At 36.7% G+C, this 13806-nt stretch overlaps 3 protein-coding genes across 3 annotated transcripts in view; 1 reads left to right on the top strand and 2 right to left on the bottom strand.

Moving 5' to 3' along the window:
• Positions 1-6438, bottom strand: part of LOC145491632 (fibronectin type-III domain-containing protein 3A-like) — a 30545-nt gene extending 24107 nt beyond the window's left edge. The window contains exons 1-3 of the mRNA XM_081470844.1: positions 5287-6438; positions 4804-4833; positions 330-373 (exon numbers count right to left, since the gene is read on the bottom strand). Coding sequence (XP_081326970.1) covers positions 330-373; positions 4804-4833; positions 5287-5803 — 591 coding nt within the window. The 5' untranslated portion in view covers positions 5804-6438. The remainder of the gene's footprint in view (positions 1-329; positions 374-4803; positions 4834-5286) is intronic.
• Positions 6439-6619: 181 nt separating this feature from the next.
• Positions 6620-10297, bottom strand: LOC145493389 (uncharacterized). The gene is made up of 2 exons (XM_081472849.1): positions 9860-10297; positions 6620-8615 (listed from the first exon to the last, which is right to left on the bottom strand). The coding sequence occupies exons 1-2, from the start codon at positions 10222-10224 to the stop codon at positions 7949-7951; spliced, it is 1032 nt and encodes a 343-aa protein (XP_081328975.1). The 5' UTR covers positions 10225-10297; the 3' UTR covers positions 6620-7948.
• Positions 10298-11183: 886 nt separating this feature from the next.
• LOC145493405 (neurocalcin homolog) lies at positions 11184-12313 on the top strand. The gene has a single exon (XM_081472874.1). The coding sequence runs from the start codon at positions 11526-11528 to the stop codon at positions 11856-11858; it is 333 nt and encodes a 110-aa protein (XP_081329000.1). The 5' UTR covers positions 11184-11525; the 3' UTR covers positions 11859-12313.
• The last annotated feature ends 1493 nt before the right edge of the window (positions 12314-13806 follow it).

The raw sequence follows: 13806 nt of genomic DNA, 5'->3' as shown, positions 1-13806 counted from the left end.
AGTAGCTAAATTATATTTTCAAACAGACGGCAGCATCGAGTGAGTAAGGAAACAGCTGAATATTTTTTGTTTTATGAACGGAAAACCTCTTCCAGTCTAAATGAATGAATATTTTTTGGAATGGATAGCAGCTGCCATTTGAAAGGCTGAATATTTTTTGGAATGGATAACCCCAGCCATCTTGGATAGATGACAACTGGCAAGCAAACAGGTTTTTGTCATTCGAACAGATATTCATTACTGTGTATTTTTGTGTGAGCCTCAGTGACATCACAAACTGGAATTATACGAAGAGAAACAAACATTACTGCTCTATTGATCAAGCTCACCTCAGGTGCCTTTTGAATCTTCAGCTCTTCCGACATACTTTTCTCTAAAAACAAGAAACCAGAAAGAATCACAAACAGAATGAGGCCTCTGAGTAAACAGAGAAGAATCAAAGCAATTGGAACATTAACACACTGCGTTTAAGCTATAGATCACAACAACATACTGCAAAGTTAATTCAGGCTACAAAAAAAGGTTTTCCTTCAACTAGGGAAAAAACGACTTCCTACAAAATATTATTATGCAGTTTAATGTTACATGTAAGTTCCTCTTTCAAAATTATTACTTTCTCTTCTCTTTGTGATGATAATCACAGCTAAGACAATAAACAAATCAAACTTCCTATGCACACTTAGGAAAAGCTATCTAACCTGCAATGCAGGAAGAGGGAATGCTCCATATTTACTACCTTGCACAGCATGTACATCAGTGATAAATAAATTCACAAAAAAATATTACAGTGCTGGAAATTAAATATGTAATAACTAATTCTAATTTCCAGACTAGGGCTTGCAGGTCAGTAGAGCTGATGGTTACTTTGCAGATATTTTAAAGTTAATCATGTGTCCAGGTAGAATCTACAGCAAAGACAAAACACTGATAGAACAGGATTTAAAAAAATATATCACACAAAGTTCTACAGTGTATTGAGGGATTCTTTCAAACAAAACCTTTTAACTGGCCTGAAATAATTATATCCTGGGTAACAGATGTTTCAAAACAAAATGTGATGTTTTAATTATGCTTTTGAAAAAATACTATTTGATTTAATTAGTAAATATGGCCTTTAACAGCTTAAATTCTGAAAATAATAAATACGTTGATAAAGAAAAACCATAAACTGTGTTTAAAATCTATTTGGTGGAAAGAAAATTGATTTATATCCAACTTGTAACAAGAATGGACATTTCCATGGCTACTAACTTGTTGGAATGTCAAATGAAGACTACATATTCAAGCAATTTTTTTTCTACTATGATATGTTTAGATAAGGACACAATCACAGTCATATTGTATTTCACAATCTAAGGCAGTCGGTATACCAAAGCTGGTTTTACTATGGTAACAGGTCATTGCTTCTGGAATTTTATTTGTATAGTAATCAAACCACTATTCTCCTGCTTAACAGAGGTTTTCTTTGAAGAATAATTATAAAAAAGAAACTATTTCATCAATGGATGTTGTTAGTAAGAACAATAGACAAGAGTCTGGTATTCAAAAATAAAACCATGTATTTTAAGCATATTATTCTCAAAATGAATAAGATGTTTAGGGATTGTCTCAAATTTCTATTTTAATATTCATTTACTGAATGAAAACATGATAATCAAAGCAAAAAAAAAAAAAAATGATGTGTGCAAATCACCACAACAACAAAAATTCGTTTTCACTTGCTTTAACCAAAAAATAAAATTGATATTTGAAATGGTTACTATAACAAATGTGAAGTTCTTTCAGCAGGAATTTCTAGCCTCACAAAGTATTGACGAAGACAGAGAACTGGAGCAGAGAGAGTGTGTTTGTCTGTACTATTCACAAAAGAGAACTTAATTTCATCACCAAGAATAAAGCTGTTTCTTACTTATTCACAATCAATGTCACTACATTGTTAAAGAATTGGTTCTTGTCTTTAGCTGTACATCTATCGAGTTATGGGAAGTGTGGTGGCCTCATGGTTAGTGGGCTCACCTCCGGATGCAAGTGGTGCAGGTTCAAGTTCTAGCCAGGGACATTGTGTTGTATTCTTGGGCAAGACACTTTACTCTCACAGTGTCTCTCTCCACCCAGGTGTGTACGTGTAAATGAGTACTGGCATACTTAATGTTGGGGGTAATCCTGCAACGGACTAGCATTCCATCCAGGGGTGACTAGAAAAACTCTTAGCTGCTTCATACAACAGAAACTGGGATAAGTTTTGGCCTGATAGGCCACCTAGCTCATGTATACAGACTTTATCTTACCTATCAAGTTATGAACATGCTCAGTAGTTTGGAGAGCACTCAGGAAGCTACATGTCCAATTTATTGCTCTCAGTGATGCCTTTAGTAACTCTTGGCTTCTCTTGTGCTCTCCAAATTGTCCGTGCATCCATAACTCAAAAGCAACATCCTCAGCATGACCCAATTCTTCAGTATTGTACCACATGTATTGTCAGTATCACATCCAGTCAATGACACATGAACAAACTGACTAGCAGTATTAACAAGGATGCCTAGCTGACATAACTTTTTTTATTGTTTGATATTTTCTCCATTAAACTCTCACCCATGTTAATTTCACATTTAGCATTGTGGACCTTGCATTTACTTCATTATTATGCAGTTATTTTTATCACCTAGAGTTTTGGCTACATAAAGCATTTTGATTGAGGAAATACAACTTCAGTTCGGCTAACTCTGACAAGCAAGAATTTGTGCCAAATAAGAGAGGAATGCATAAAATTTGAACAAGATATTTCCTTAAAAAAAAAAAAAGAATTTTACAGATCTGTATATGTATGTACTTGTACAACAACAGTTGCCACACAACAATGCAAAGATCAACAAGAGGCGCCGAGTAGCCTATACTCATGCGCAAGAGAATACAAGTCATATAAAGTAGATACGCAATGCATACATAGTCAGACAAGCAATTTGAAAACGTTTGCCATCTGACAACTAGAAATAATACGGGAGAAATGCTAATTTGAAAGAAGCGCATTATAGATCTAAGATATAGATAATTAAGATGCAGGAGAGAAGATAAATGCTGTAACGTAATATGCCATCTTTATTACAAGGATATCGTCAGGCAAATAACAAGGCAAGCCAAGTCGAAAAATTATAGATAGAGAATTAACAAACGATTAGAATTGCGAATTGGATGAAATATCTTTTTTTCATAGCAATTCTGAACTAAATCTCTTTAGGCATTTTTTGTTCAAGTGTTAGACTTGTTTATGTTGGTTGTTACGAATATATTCCAGTGCTGGGCCGTTGTAACAAATATCAACTTTGCCTTATTTACCTTGTACCAGAATAACTTTAAGTATATTACACTCCTTTTTGCATTTTCTAAAAGCTAAAGATATAAACAGTTGTCTGAAATAACACAAAAACACTTTCTCATGGGAACTCAAGCAAGTAAATTTCAAAGTTCAGAGGAATTGTCAGGTAAAACACAGGTAAAATTTCATCATCAGTTTCATTTCACCAGTACTTTTAAGTGTTTCATATATTACTTCAAAATTTATTTTCTATATTTGGTGTTGTTAGAAATGATTTCTTTTGAGAAGATATTTAAAGAGTCGCACAGAAGTTTCCAATAATCTCGGTAAAAAGTTTTAGCCCACTTATTACTTGAACTTTTGGTGGATTCCTTCTTCACACCTAAGCTAGTATATAACTTTAACTGAACTGAACGACTTTAATCTGCATTTGATAATGGCGACAAGATAACGCCGAAACATAAGTTATAGCATTTATTTATTATCCTTAACTCATGCGCCATACCGTGCATGAGTAATAAATGCAGCTTTTTAGTAAATTGCTCAAGACCATTTTTGACACCCTTGCTCCAATCTTGATACAATAACTAAATTTTCCATCCTTATTGATACCTGCAGGTATCTTTTTTATTTCAATGGGCCAATTTCAAAACCTTTAAACTCTCAAATTCACCGATAACAAGCCAGCCCCACACGATTCTTTGCATCTGCTTGTCCAGGACCATATATATAGTAACCCCTTGGAATCAGCATATGGAAATATTTTCAAACAAATTCTCTTTCACTGGGTCAGTTTCAATTTATCATCAAGACTGCACAGGTCCACATATCTCATGTTTCATATATCTAAACTCCTTCTCTTACTTTGATCCGTGAGCAATAAGAAAAGAAATCTTGGTTATTTTACACAATAAACAAAATAGTTAGCACCCCAGTTTGAACTACAGTAAGCAGTAAGCCTGAGAGCAGCTTCATATCTTAATTTTAGTATTTATAAATCTGATTTAAAAAGTCTAAACTAAGACAAATAATTGTGTACTATAATATAAATGTACTGCAGATTCTCTGCTTTTGCTTTTGCATATCTTAGAAAACACAGGAGCCAGGTTAAATTTTTTCAGACTTCTATCTACTGGTCAATTTATGTCTGAAAAAAGACATAAAAATTGTACATTCATCTAGGAAGTTTGTGATATTACGAAACTACAAATAAAAATGTAGGACGGAACAACCTTATGACTTGTTCCTCTTTTAGATTTCCCTGAAACTCCCCCAAGATATTTTTAATTATACATAATGCAAAACAAAAAGAATCTATTTTCAAACCTTTCTCCATGGCACGTCATCCGTGACACAGGTAAATACATGTACTGGCAGAAGTACAAGCGTAATTCACTACGATAGTCATTTATAACTTATAAAGCTATTTGTTAACAAAGATCAAAAGAAACATCAAAGATTATAAACAGAAGCACATTTACTATAAATACCTTTAGCTGGCTTTGAGTCCGATGTAGAATCTGTATCACAAAGAAAAGGGGAATAATCTGTCAGTTTACCAGTGTCAACTTCCACACCAACTTATAGCGCGATTTTCATTTTTAATCGTTTCTTGTTTGACTGTTTTTGTCGTTTCAGTCTGCTAGACCACGACAGAAATAGCAAACGGGAGGCAGACAAAAAAAGCTTATAAGCAAAATAAATTTCCCATATTCAAACAATGAGATGTATTTCACGGAGTTATTTCACGATATGACAGGATCATATAGCATCATGGCACCCGGACTTCAATAACATAATCTCAAGAAAAAAAAAACTCCTCAAAGAAACAGACCAAACCAAATCTAAGATTAAAAGTTTTTAAGCGTTAAAATAAGTTTAACCTGTCAAATTAGCTGCTAACAAAGAATTTTGTATACTTTATCGAACAATTAAAGCGAAAACATAAGGATTAAGATTCATGCTGTAATTACCATCTTTAGAAGAGTTCATTTTGCTCTCTCCATTCATACAGCCAGCTGAATTAACTCGTACATACTGTTTTAGTCCTTGGATCGGCAGTTGAATAACTTGATGGCAATGGCCATTGCAGTTTTCGTCATCTTGGTTGCTCGCCTTTCTTTCCCGCAGTTTCTTCTGCAGTTTTTCCCGCTGTTTTTCGAGCCTCTCGTCGTTCTTCCGGACGTCGGCATTCGCGTTTGCAGATTGTTCGTTTCCATCACCGCAGTTGCAATGGTGACAATGGTTTATTTGTTGCAATTCTTGCAGATTCGACGCACAGTCCGAATCTAGTTCGTGATAGACTCCATCTTCTGACCGAAACACAACCGCGTGATCTGTTTCTGGGTCGACCAGTCGAACAATCTTCGGAAGTACTTGGTCTTTTTCAGAGAAATTCAGACAAATTACCGTACCAGATGAAGTCCGAAGCTCGATCTTGCTTCCCCCCACTTCTTCTTTTGAGGGCATTTTCTTCAAGTCTGCCGACATTACAACATAGAATATACCCGTTTAAAGCCTTGTCCTCAAAGGCAATCGCGAAATGAAACTATTTCTTCTGTAGTCCACTGCGGCGCGTGAAAAATCTGAAAAGCACCTTTCAAATGGACGCTGTCTCGGCGCGGTTGAGCAATATAAAATCCCTCATAACAACAAGACTCCGGCCTCGAACGTCAATTTAACTATTGTCACTATTCTTGTAATCCTAAGGAAAAGGAAAAGTGGTGTTTTAACGTAAATTTCTCAGTAACAGCTGCTTCTCACCATTAACTTCCACGTAGTCTTTTTTTGTTTTCGTCGCTTTTAACTGCCGCTGGCCACAAGGAATATCTTCAACAAACAAAGAATTCCGCGGGGGTGGCGTGGGAAAGGATAAGACAGGAAACAGAACAGTTATCACCAATATTTTATTACTTTCTTGAAGGTTACTTGCTTTAATTTTTTCCGTTTTGGGAAATTCCAATTCGAATATTTCCAACCCAAGTCACTTCATAAAAATTTCCACCCAATTTACTGTTTCCAAAGAATTTTCCTCAAGCTTATACATTTATTACAAAAAAAGATTATTGACAATGATTTTGAGTATGACTTAGTTTCATTTACATGTCTTTAATTTACATGTCTTGTGTGTGGGAAGTTCCCCTCGACAAGATATCAAACATTAAAAATTTCGTATCAAGTTTATCAAACTAAATAATCAACCACACTGTTGAAATAGAGTATTTCATTAACAATGAGTACTGTTAAAAGTAGCTTCCATCAACTGGCTGAACTTGTATTTATACATGTAGCTTCCATGGGCTGGCTGACATGACTATCTGGCTGGCTAAATAAGAGATGCCACTTGAATCATTGACAAGTTATAAGGCTCATTTCTTTTTCATGACTGCCAGTTTTGATATAATTTAGAATACAGAACTTTTTCTGGTATTTTGGAGGGTATTAAAATTGGTTTACATGTAAGAAGATCAACAACATTGGATGTAATAGTTACTCTTATATCTCCCATTTTCTGTCTTATACACTAGTTCCTCTCTTTTTTTTTTTTTTCAAATTTATTTTTAACAACTGTAAGATGTTAGACATTCATCTTCCAATGTTTATGAATGAAGTAAGAAAAACAGCACATTTCCCCTTCATTATGCCCCAGATATTTATTTCATTACTTTGGATTGATTTTATAAGGAAAATGTCTTATACAGTAAATACAGTGTATGACTACATAGCATAGCAATGAAGCAAAGACAACACAAAATTACATTCCATTAAAAATAGCTTTAATTTGAAGTACAATTCCTCTGCACTGATATCACTTCCTTCCGTGTTTTTATATACTTTGTCATCAATAATAAAGTTTCCCTATAACATGCATTCTGATTGTATGAAACAGTGTGCTTTATCCAAGAACAGTTGAAAATATATGCTGGATGTGTGGGGAAATTAATGGATTCTTTTTATCATAAAAGAAATAAAGAAACCTCAACTGTGCTCTGTTCTGTCATAATTAAAGCACTTAGGAAGCGGTAGAGCACTCAAGAAGTAGGGAGAAACACTTGACTATGTATGTCTCATGTTTCTCCCTACACTTCTTTCATGCTCTACTGCTTCCTGCTTGCTTTACAACAGAACAGTGCACAGTCAAGGCCTTTTTATATGTTGAATACAGTGTAGCTATGTACAAATGTCTGAACCAGGATATTTTTGGATTCATCTTTGGACTGTTAGCAAATGATTTACTCTTTTGATTGCCATCAAAAGATTCACAAAGCCCTTTACCCTACACCCGATAAAACTACTACTGCCTTTTTTGGTATATGTAAAGCTTTTAAAGCAGTTAATGGTAATAATCATATATTTTATGGTACTTCAACTCAGAATGCAAACTTCCTTCTCTTCTTTTCAACTGTTAAACAGAAGCTAACAACAACAGACCTCTATAAGTACTTCTGTTTTGATACACTAATTATACACGTCAACAGGTAACTGACATACTAAAATTAGTATTGAGTCAACCAAACTGTCTGAAGACGAATAGTCTATTACCAATACCGGACGCTTATAGCCTATCATCACATATCAAAATAAACTTGTAACAATTGGTTTAATGTACATAATGTAACTTACAAAATAATATATTTACTTGGGTAAGCTGACAAACAAATCATCCTCATTTATAAAAAGTTCAGGAACTTTTGAATTTCGCCTTCTGTACTTCATGCCAACAACCAAATTAGGCAACAGTTTTTGTGCAGCTGGATTCAGCTCAAACATGGTTAACACTCCAGATGCTATGTCAGAAATGTCCGAGCTTGTCAACTGTTCAAAATTGTCATTAACATCTGTGAAGACATTTGATAGTGGCCCATTATGCACCAGTTTAGTTCTCAAGCGATTTTGCATGCACTGATCCGAGGTCGCAGAAGTGTTTGACTTTGTAGTCTCTGTATAAGGTCTGATGTTCTCATGGCTAAAACTACCCTTCACTTCTCCTTGAACAGTTGCAGATGACTGATGAAGATAACTGATTCCCTGGGTATTAATTACTCCCTTGTTACTCATTCCCTCCAAGTAATTACTGTAGTTATTATGACGATCCACAACTTGAGTGTTCTTTGATGAATACCCCTCATCTATAATCTGAGCTGACTCACTTTCTGTTATGTCTTGATGTTCATTAGCACACATTTCATTGTTTCCTTGATCAAAATACCACTGGAGTAAGTCGTCGCTGTAGCCTTGTAGTTTACTTAGAACAATAGGGTACAGAGATCCCATGAACAACCCATAAGCATCTTTGCTGTATCTGAAAAAATTAAAGAAAGATTATTCAATGATTGACTGTTTGACAGTCCAGGTAGTGATCACTGAAGAGAGGAACATCTTCAGACACTTGTGTAACCAGGAACACTGAAAAGCTAAGTGATAAGGAGGTACAAAAGCAGACATTCAACCATCTAACAAATTAGAGATGGACCAAACAATTGCCGGAGGCACGACCCTCTAGGACTGTCCCAGGGCATGCTCCCCCAAGAAAGTTTGAAGTTGGGTTGTCCAAGACTGCATTTCGTGCATTTTGAAGACAGTATGATGTGGAAACAGGCAGCCAAAAGCAAACTTAAAAAACATGGATATTACTCAAACTTTTGAACGTCAAAATGGATTTTTTTTTTTTTTTGGTGCAGAGACTACTTTGCGTATGTATTTTACAGTTTTAGAGAATAATGTCACTATTTGAAAAGAACAAAAAATAGAAATAAAGATGAAAACATTGGGATCATACGACAAATCTTTAGGAGGACGTAAAGATTAGGATACATTTTTTTATTGCACAGTGAATCATATATTTTTTATCAATTCACTTTTTTTTAAATTGTTAGTCAACAATAAAGTGGTCCTCTGCAGCCTGTGGGGAAGGGGTGCAAGCGCACCTGTTGCACCCCTTTCCCTACAAGCCTGGTTGAGTCATTTTACCCATATAGTGCTTCTCCACAAAGTAACTGCGGCTATCTATAATAATTAGTTAGTATCCTGTCCAGTGAGTGTAGCAATATTCCTTAGCCCTAATTGCTTAATTCATGTCACACAAATCCCCCAGCTTTAAATGTGACTCTCAAAAACAAGAAATTGCAGAGCTGTGTGGAGGTAGAAGGAGCTGGCATGGATAGGCTGGTTTCCTTCCTAAAAAATTAATCCTTGATTAGGACTCTTCTATAAGTTTTATAGCAGAAGCAGTGGCCTTCAAGTGGTCTCCATTGAAGCCCTGGGCAGGACACTGTAGTCTTACGGTCTCTGGCAATTAACCCAGGTGTGTATATGAGTACCAGTGAATTGCAGCACTGGAGGGTGACCCTGTGCATGAGGGACTACCATGCCATCTCCCATCGAGTAGAAATACTTGTATACCTGCGTATTTATAAATCAGCTCCGCAGTGGTGATCCTCATATCTAGTCTACCGAGTGACTTTTTCTTATAGATTTTCTGTCGATGTTGATTTGAAGATACGGTTCTCTGATCAAATTTACTTTCAATAGCGGCAAAATACTCACCCGCATTCTGTAACAATGATACCCAGTGTGCCCCTCGCTTCATGAGTTAACGTTCCGACCAACTCACGAACATGCTTTGGGCCTAAGCGTTTTTTGTACCGTCTACACTGGCCTATCACAGACACGGGTGATACTTTCAGTAGCCAAACACCTCTAAAATCAATACCCCTGTCTTTTGGCCCACCACAAACAGCTACATCAAACGAATACTTTCGCAAACTTTGAACAACAAGCTCCTCAAAATGTCTGCCAAATTCTTGTCTGGTTATCGTTGAGTACCATCTGAGAGAGACGCACTTTGGAAAGGCAGAAAACACATGCATAACTGCAGGTTGAAAAAAACTCCTTGACGATAGAATATTCATTCTTTGTGCTGTACATGTGAGAGCATTTGCAAATGACAAACGAGAAGTCAATGAGTTCCAGGCGACAACACTAAGAACCTGGTGCCCAGTTTCCATAAACGACGAAGATCAAAATTAGAGAGAGGACCCTGGGTACTAGAAATATAACATCTAGATTTAGCCAAGCCTAAAAGCGGAACTCCTGGGCCAGGTTTTTCAAAGCCCGATTAAGATAACCCAGATTAAGCGAAAACTTTGATTTGAATTTTGTAACTTTGCAGTGAGGTTTTCTGTATATTGTTTGGCCTTCTGTTTTGAGTTTAAATAATCTCAAAATACACAAAACAAAAGCAGTGAAAAACATTTGTATACAAAGAACTATTTATACTTCTGTTAACTTTAATCCTAGGTTAGCGGTAACCGGCCTCCGAACAACCCGGTCTCGTTTTAACTTGGTTATTTCGAATAAACAAGTTAAAATACTATACTTGTTATTCAATACAATACTTGTTATTCACATTTTACTTCCTTTATTGCATTGTTTCTATTAATTGATGTGTCTTGTCTTTTATTTTTGAACGTGTCAGTGACCAACACGATAGCATATGCTTCTTTGGTCACTGAGCACATTTTGTTTTGGTTTTTATTATTATTATATTTTCCTTATTTTAATTAATGAATTTTTTGTAATAGTGTGCGATAGTGAAATATGTCTGTAAATAGTGTCAATTAATAAAATCTGAAAAAAAAATCTAATCTGACATGAGCCCGAGATCCAATAGTAAACCAGCACTTGGTCAGAGGTCAACTCTAAAAAACACATGACCTCGATGAGCTCTAAGCTTGAGCCCGCGATATGGTCACGTGATACTGGTCAACCCCTTACCTTTAATATACCATTTAACAGAAAAGGTAAGCCTTTCGAATACCTTTAATTGAGAAAAGGTAGCCCTTTCACATACTTTCATAACTGGCCCGTGTTATGAATAAATCGCCAAAAAAGGAAGTCTTCTTACCATTTTCATGTGGTGCTTAATAAATTAAATGACATAGCCATGATATTTTAATTAAAGGCTCTTTAAATAACTAAATGACACATTCCTTACCCTTTGATATACAACAACTTGTAAAGTCCCCACCCTTTTATATACCCGAAGCCTGAAAAAAGTACCCCTTTCGGGCGGAGCCTCCCTATACAAACTATTATAGGGACTACCCCCGGAGATTTGAAGCTCTTATTTTCGAAAAGGGAAGGGTGTTTACTTTAGGACACTGACGATGAATGATAATTCTTTTTTCTGTTCGCAGACTTTCGTGAATTCATGTGCTCCCTCTCTGTGTCGACACGAGGTACAACGGAGCAAAAGGTACGCTGGGCGTTCAGCATTTACGACGTCAATGGCGACGGATTTATCAAGAAGCAAGGAATGTTTCTAATAGTGAACGCGTTGTACAAAACAATGGGTGACAATCCGGAAGAAACCGAAGGCATTCCGAACTGGGACGAACTCACACCAAAAGAACGCACGCTGAAGGTGTTCCGCACCTTCGATTCTAATGGAGACGGTGTTTTATCGTTGTCGGAATTCATCGAAGGCGGGATGAACGACAAAACTCTTGCGCTTATTCTAGAGCAAGGAGCGAAGAAAACATGAGGGGTTAGGACTGTGAAGGCTTCAGTGTTGGAAAGACGAGCGGCCGGTTGAAGGAAGATACGTAGTTCAGGTCATTTTAAACTAGTTAAGTGACATTGAATTTTTATATGGGTAGCTTGAAATACGTGTTTATTGTATTAGGCACCCAATTTCTTTATTGAAATGGACAATTTGATGCGAAGGAAGCCCTCCCCTCCCTTCCCACCCTAATCCCTCCTGCACCACTCCCTCCTCCCCCCGAGCGGCGGAATAGGGAACTTAAGCAACGACGACGGCGACACCGGGGACGACGCCTAGTAAAAATGAATTTATATTTTACCCGCGCCGCTCGCAACTATCTAGGTATGTTTAGTACGCCAATGGCTCTAAAATCATGCTCGGTTAAATGTGCAATGACAGAGTTTAATTCCAAATGGAAATACGAAAAATTAGCCTTCGTCGTTCGTGTTCCTCAGACTACGCAGATCTTGGTTATTTCACGTTTTGATTTGCAGAGGACGGCAAAAAATTGTACAAAGATTTATAACTCACGTGCACACCTATTGTTTTGCTCATTAAACCTCTTGTTTGGTGGCGTCTTGTTGCCATCGTCGCCGTGGTTTGCTTTATAAAGTGCACATAATGTCAATTTTTTTTTTTTCGCTCATCTAATTCTAAATTTCACCTAATGAACTGCTGCGAAAAAATTTTTTGATTTGGATAACATGCAAATTTTTTATAAGTTTTTAAAGACGTTCAAATTTGCCGCCATTTTGGTCCACCATTCGCACAAGTCTTCCTCGGTTTGAAGTGAGTCGTGACGTAGGTTCAGGAACACGTGATTTGGGTCATGACTTATCTGACTTGAAAACAAGTGGAAATTTGCTTCAGAGTTGTCTACATTTAGTTGAAAATGCCGGAAAGGTGCGTTGCCGCTCTTTGTAACAACGTTAATGATCCAGAAAACAACATCAGTCTTCATTGTAGGTTCCTGAACCTACGTCACAGGCATCAGTCTCGTGGCCATTTTGAGCACGTTATTCTTGTGATCAGCGGCAGGAGTCGACCGCAAGAAAATAGAATTTTGAACTTTGTAAAGATTCGTAAAAAAAATTGCGTTTTATCCAAATCGAAAATTTTTTCGCAGAAGCTCATTAGGTGAAATGTAGAATTAGATGAGCGAAAAAAAAGTTTTGACATTATGGGCACTTTAAGTTCCCTAATAAACTCAAAGGGCCACCTCGTTCCCAGGCTCTCTCAACTTTGAATCCCATGTGACAAGGAAGGCAAAGGAGAGAGAGCCTGGGAACGAGGTTATATAAGGGTTCCAGCTAGGATAAAGCCAATAGAGAATATGTTCCTGTGGAAATGCTCAGAAAGAACTTCGAATTTCCTTTCCCTCCCACCGTCTAAAAATAGTCCATGGTATAGGTCACTAACTAGTTTTCTATAAATTACTTCTTAGGCTTGGACCATTGTAGCAGTATCTGCCGTAAAAAGATTTTTACGGTGCGGCGATAAGCATTTCTTTAGTCATTGGCACCATGGGCACCAGTTTTGACTTTCATATTTGCTGTTGACTCTTCCCTAACTACAGCTTTATGAAAATTAGCAGTTTAAGAGTCAGAAAAATTATCCAGAATCAACACCGTTTACCGTTGTTACTATTCCTGACTGCATGATTCTTAGCTGTCTCGCTGGCAACAGTTCCATGTAGTTCTAATAAACAGTCGCTTACCGACTGTTAAAATTAAACATTGATAAAAGTAGGCTTGATATCACATTTCCTAAGGTAAAACAAATTCTTAAGTTGTTTTCATTTTCGCTGTACATCGTAACCAGACAAACTTGTTGGGTCAACCTTATCATAACTGTTAAAAAGAGTCCAGCGAGAGCTGCTACCTCCAGGGGTTTGTATTGTCACGCTTGCGCACTAACCCACCAAATTAAAAACAAAATCTGGCGTCCC

The sequence above is a fragment of the Orbicella franksi genome, chromosome 7, assembly GCF_964199315.1.
Source record: "Orbicella franksi chromosome 7, jaOrbFran1.1, whole genome shotgun sequence".
Classification (NCBI taxonomy): Eukaryota; Metazoa; Cnidaria; class Anthozoa; order Scleractinia; family Merulinidae; genus Orbicella; species Orbicella franksi.
This window is presented reverse-complemented; position numbering and strand designations above follow the sequence as displayed.